The 6,292-nt window shown below is 35.2% G+C and overlaps 1 protein-coding gene across 1 annotated transcript; it reads right to left on the minus strand.

Moving 5' to 3' along the window:
* Positions 1-257: 257 nt before the first annotated feature.
* Positions 258-6,020, minus strand: LOC132745569 (uncharacterized). Its single transcript, XM_060734515.1, has 3 exons — positions 5,956-6,020; positions 4,369-5,379; positions 258-1,329 (listed from the first exon to the last, which is right to left on the minus strand). Exons 1-3 carry the CDS (start codon positions 6,008-6,010, stop codon positions 872-874), a joined length of 1,524 nt encoding a protein of 507 aa, XP_060590498.1. The 5' UTR covers positions 6,011-6,020; the 3' UTR covers positions 258-871.
* Positions 6,021-6,292: the final 272 nt, after the last annotated feature.

Raw genomic sequence — 6,292 nt, forward strand, 5'->3', positions numbered from 1 at the left:
TATGCAACATTAGTCTATAACATTGATATAACATAAAATATGATAAACAAGATCAACCAAGGAAACCGGCGTTTCAATTAACGCAAACCCCACACGGCCAAGCGACAAGAACCAGCGGCAAAGAGCCAGGAGGAAAAAAAAAAAAAAAAAAAAAAAAAAAAAAAAAAAAAACAGGACAGAGCGCAAGGCAGAGCACGTAAGGCTTTTTACTAATTAATGCATAATATAAGAAATAACAGTAACCGACAAGGAATCAACATTATAGGATTGATAGATAAAAAGCCCACTTGTAAAGTAGTACAGGGGAAGGGGATAGGAAATTCTGGGAGAGGGGTGTAAAATTAAAGAAATGAAACTAGGGGCAAAAGGGAAGATACGTACTGTAGGGAAGAAAACAACAAGGGACACAAAACAGAATGAAACAAGAAGACACATAGAGGGGCGCCGCCTTTGAACGGTCAGCAGAATATTTACTACTGGGTAGTTTAAACCGGTTAATAGTGCACATACGAAAGTTTAATGGTAATTTATAAAATGATTAAAGTTGATATACAAACATTATATCTGTACAATTGTTATCAAATCATTGCAAAAAATCACAGTAAAACAATTGATGCTTTGCAAAAGTGGAAAAGTATATTTTCTGCTAATCACATTGAAATGGAATGAAAAATGTAAAGTAATAACACCTACATAAGTTTAAATGTTTCAGTTATTGTCAAGTATAAGCTTTATCTTTCAATTTTATGCACTTAAACTATTTAATAATCATTTGATAAAAAAATATAAAAAATGCATATACATAAGCCGGTGCCATGGCAGTATGGATGTTGACTTTTTCCATCATGTATCTTTCATGCACAGAATCAAATCAAACCGAGTCGGCATCCATTCCTACCCCCGAGTCAGTGGAATATGCTTTTTGTTCTGTTTTGAACTGGTACATTTTTAATTCCGTACAACCAGCAGCTCTTAAGATATCACATATTGGTGTGACAAACACGAAACCATGCATACCCCCTTCAACAATACCAATTGCAACTGAATCTTTTTCACCTTCCATCAAAACTAACGCTCCAGAATCTCCGGGTTCTGCAAAAGGGTCGTGTCCAATTGGAAGAATAACAATTTGATTTTTTAAATGAAATCCAAAGCTGTGACTACGTCCTTGCATTTGTCTTCTACGCACTGCAGCTCCTTGCAATTCAAAGCTACCTCTCGTTATCCCGGAACTCATGCCAAGCTTGTAAACTTCAGTCCTAGGATTTATGTTTTTCATCTCACGAATATCGCCCGAATTGAAACAAAGTGGATGATCATCATCAAATCCTGACAATAGCAAAACATCAAGATTACCAGCAAAGTTCAATTATGAGGACACTGATCAATAATGTAATGGTACATGTATTATTATGCAAAGTACAAGAATCAATTATAACTAGATTGTCGTTAATGGAAAACGAAGAGTAAATGAAGAGAAATATCAACACCGTCATTTACAATATGCAGCTACTTAAGATTACCGATATAAAAATAGCAAGTTAAATTCATATAAACATTTTGCTCCGTTTGAAATTGTTCTTAAATTTGCATCTTTTGATATTTTTTATGCATTTATGCTCAGGAAGACTGTTACAGACCAATTGCCACCACTTTTGTATTTTTCATTCCGCCTACTGATATACTGAAAAAAAGTTAAACTTAAAACGTATAATTACATTTGTATTATTAATATATTTGTAAAATTATAACGGAAAAAAGTTAAAAACGTACATGGCCCAACAAAAAGAGTGTTGGACTACTTCAAGCGAAAATATGTATAATAGTTAAAGGGGTATCTAAAGGATCAAGAGCTATCACAAAAGGCGATAAATACCCCCACCAGCAACTTTGACTTTTAGAAAAAAAGGGGTCTGAAGAAAATTTGGACAAAACCTATAATAAATGAAGTGTCAACTGTGTACAAGGAATTACTTCAATAAATTTGCAATCCCTACCAGGATCTTCATTTAAACTTGCTATAAACCAAGTTTGATTATAATATCTCATTCCTAACTCTAGGTCTTGTCCGGAAACTGTTTTTCTATTTTTAGAAACGGTGACTTTGACCTTGACTCCAGGAGGTCCAAACGCAAAACTAACCAGGGTTTCCACATAAGGTCCAATATACCAAGTTTTTTTACAATACCCCATTCCTTACTCTAGTTATTTCCTAGAAACCATTATTTTAGTAACAGTGACCATGACCCGAGGGTGTCAATATTTAATACTAACCAGCGTGTTCATATAAGCTTGCTATACACCAAGTTTTATTACAATCCCTCATTCCAAACTGTAGTTATTGTCCGAAAACCATTTTTCTTCTTTTTGTAACAGTTACCTTGACCCCAGGGGTTCAAAATGGATTACCAACCGGGGTCTTTAAATAAAATTGCTATATACCAAGTTTGATTACAATATCTCATTCCTTACTCTAGTTATTGTCCGGAAACCATTTTTGTACTTTAATTAACGGTAACCTTGACTTTGACCTCAGGGGATCCAAATGCAATACCAGCCGGGGTTTGCACATAAGGTTGCTATACACCAAGTTTATTACAATATCTCATTTCTTACTCTACTTATTGTCCAGAAACCATGATGTGGACCGACAGACCGACGGACAGGCTGATTCCTATATACTTCTAAAACTTGGTTTGTTTGCAGGGGTATAAAAAGGCATGTGCGTTTTTAGTAAGTGATCATGTTCACAAGTAACACAAATATTGGTTTAGCAAACGGAAAGAGAATATATATATGTTTTCTTTAGTTTAAAGGCACAGCGGGAGGCAAGACTGTAACTTATGTTCGATTCTTTTATGACCTAGTTATAAATGAATTAAATGAACGTTTGTGCAAAATCAATGTAAGAGGTTTGCATTTGTTTCCAGATACTATGGAAATATTTCCTTGCAGATGGCATCGCTATCCTGCCTGAGTCAAATGCAATTAAGTCTATTAAACGTTTGCTTTAAACCAATTCAATCTTATTTCTAACATTTGTTTTTTTTTCTAATTGGGTGGTTCCTATTTTCCTACTCAAATACTGTTTAATCACCCTGAGGATATGTCGCCTGCTTTTATATATTGTCTTTTGACCATTGTACACATTGTCTGAGATATGCAGGCGGACACTTTTCAAATTGTCATTATATTCAGTTTCTCCCATTGTTTTCTCGTTCAGGGCACAAGCATTCGTTTAATTTGGGGACCACACGCCGTTTTAAATGGAATCGCACTTTCGAGTCACATCGAAGTTAACATACGAGGGATGTTCGAAATGTATTGCTTATTTCTATCTGGAGACATCAAATTTCAAGTTAGCTTAAAATGTTCATTTCATGCCCTCGAAGTACTCCTCGTGGCTCGAAAAGCAAAGTTTCAGCCGATGTATCCGCTTCTTGAAGGCGTCATGGTACGCTGATTTGGGGACAGTAATAAGGTACTGATGAATGGCAGATCCAAGTGCCTGTCGGGACTTGTATTTCCGCCCAGCAAGGAAGGATTTCAATTTCGGAAACAGAAAGAAATCACATGGGGCAAGGTCTGGTGAATACGGGGTGAGGCAAAACAGTTACTTTTTCTTTTTTTCAAAAACACCGAAACAAATGCGGAGGTATAAGCGTGGCCATTGTCATGTAGAAGACGGATATGCTTAAAACCTGTGACGACAGGGCATCGTTTCTTACAATACTTTTTCAGTTTCTTAAGTACTACGTCTTTGTAGTACTTTCCCAGTGATACTTTTGCCCTTTTTCACCGGCTTAACTTTTCTGACGGGCTAAAAATAAAAGACCCAAGTTTCATCACCTGTGACAACATTGGCAAACTGTTTTTGTCATATTTTGGAAACATTTGAAACAGCTTTTTGGTCACCTTAACCCGTTGCCTCTTTTGCCCATCGGTCAACAAATGTGGCACCCATCTAGCAGAAATCTTTCTGACTGTCAAATGCTTCTTCAAAAATTTTGCTGTATCACGGGACTCAGTTTTTGTGTATTATTTGCCATATTTTAATGTTATTTTTTGTCATAGCAAACACAGTTTTCAAGATCGGAACTAAAAGAAAACACGTTAATAATCTCCAGATCTTATTAATTTTATAAATATTTAAAGTTTCAGAAAAAATCAGTATCTTTGGCGTTATCACAGGATCCAGTTTTATGGACACGGAATGACGAACTGAATGGCGGACGGGTGGGCGGAGGGCAAACCTTAAGTCTCCTCCAGTACAACCGATATATGCTGATCATTATTCAATCAAATCAAATAAACTCTAATCATTTGGAAACTATGAAGATCCATAATTAAATAAGAAATAAATTGTACCTGCTTGGATGTCATTTAAAACTTTGGGAAAGCTGCCATCCTTTGGTTTTCTGTCCTGTATACTGAAAATAGCAACTTCCATACCCGACATGATATCATCTCCTTCATTGTAAACAACAAGAACTACTTTACCAAATGCTGGAGTATGGTAGGCCGTGGGCTGATGAACCAATTTGTCCATTTTAAACGGTGTATTTTCTTTGATCATTTTAAGCTCATCGAGAGTGTAGATAACATGGGCACACGTTATTCCACAAAGTCCATGTTGTGGATGTTCGATGAATCCTCCGAGGGTTCCTATGCTTCCGTTTTCGATGTTTGCCCGAATTGCTAGACCAATCTTCAGATGTTCATGGAACTCGTTTGGTCCTCCGAAATATGGTTTGAATTCTCCCTCAAGAACATCCGTTCGAAACCCATCTATATCTTTCTTAAAACGTTCCTCTGCCGATGGAATCAATCCCTTAACTGTCACAAACAGCGTTATACGTGGCTCTTCTATAATTGTATGTTGGCCTGATTTGTTTCCAACGGTCTTTTTCAAGCTAGGTAATATCACATTTAGATTACTATGCCTTTTAAAAAGATCGTCAGCGTTTTTGTTGATGCATTTTCTGAGCTTTTCGAAAATTTTGTCATCAGATTGATTCCTTGTGTTAACTTTCCTTTCATAGACAATAGCATGTTCTTCGTCAACACTCGATTCGTTTTCATATATTTTCTTACATTCATAATCTTTAAATTCGACAAATTGAGACGTCCCTTTTAAGAAAACTATAAAAACAATCGATTTACTATCAGCTTTGTACGAAGGACAAACGTCGATTACATCCACTGACATATTTTTTATATGTTTGCTTATCACAGAGCAAATATTTGAAAAGATTGTTGAACCTCTTCCAAATACACAGGACGCCTTGTTCAGTTCACTTTTAGACGGTAAAATCTCCTTCTCTAGTAATATCTTTGCACCAGATTCACTTCTTCTTTCAATGCATGTATCCCAAGATTCTGAAATGAAGGTCCCTTCATATTTATTTTCAGCATAGCTGTACTTAATTTTATTTTACCAACCTTTTACCCAATGGAATTATAAGTTACAAAACCATCAGCTGTAAGCCTATTTATCATTGGTCAAAAAAGAAAACGTTATGATATCTTTTGACAAAATTAGAGTTCTTTAGTTCAAAGGTCTCTAACAATAAAATTGTCATAAGAACTTTGTTTTGCACTTTTAAATTACATGTTAATAGACATAACAAATAGTTAAAGAAGCAATGTGTTCAATATAGTCAACTCATCTTAGATGTAAGTCTACATATGAATTATGTTAAATTTGCTTGGCTTCAAGGGTAATGATTTGAAGAAAACATGGTAGAGGCTCATAAGGCGATGTAAAACTACAGACAGGAATAAGTTATTTTTCTTATTATATCACATAAATATGAAACCTTAAACGGAGTACATTTAAGTTGTAGGACCATGAATAAAACACATTTAGAGAGGAGGTCCCAAAACAAGTACTTAGTGTTAATAAGCATGTTTATTGTACAAGAGAGTTGTTTTAATTTATGTACATATAATTACCATCGTTTCGATAGAGCATAGAATCAGAAACATGGCGGACGTTTGTCTTGCTCATTGTTTCCTCTTCAATTCTGCAAAATAAGAGTAAAAATATCAAAGCGGTATTATTGAATTAGAAAAGTACGATCAAAGGTTAAGTTCGTTTACATAATCTTGAAATGTTTCTATAGTCCAGTCAATTTGAAAAAAATGGAAAACCAAATAACTAGCCATTACCAAATGTTTGGTTTAATATGGAAAGTGAGCTTTGAAAATCAAATATTGCGGAAAAAAGTCAAGATAGCGACTATACATGTTCATAACTTCAAAAACACAGTGTCATCACTGTATGATGCAC

This window comes from Ruditapes philippinarum, unplaced genomic scaffold (genome assembly GCF_026571515.1).
Source record: "Ruditapes philippinarum isolate M1 unplaced genomic scaffold, ASM2657151v2 ctg15770_1_1_1_1, whole genome shotgun sequence".
Taxonomy (NCBI): domain Eukaryota; kingdom Metazoa; phylum Mollusca; class Bivalvia; order Venerida; family Veneridae; genus Ruditapes; species Ruditapes philippinarum.

Excerpts from the sequence above, each read along its gene's own strand:
- LOC132745569 (XM_060734515.1), bottom strand. The coding sequence starts at position 6,010 with ATGAGCAAGACAAACGTCCGCCATGTTTCTGATTCTATGCTCTATCGA. Across the intron at positions 5,380-5,955 it reads TATGCTCTATCGAAACGATG|AATCTTGGGATACATGCATT; the intron begins GTAATTATATGT and ends CCTTCATTTCAG. Across the intron at positions 1,330-4,368 it reads TTTAAATGACATCCAAGCAG|GATTTGATGATGATCATCCA; the intron begins GTACAATTTATT and ends TGCTATTGTCAG.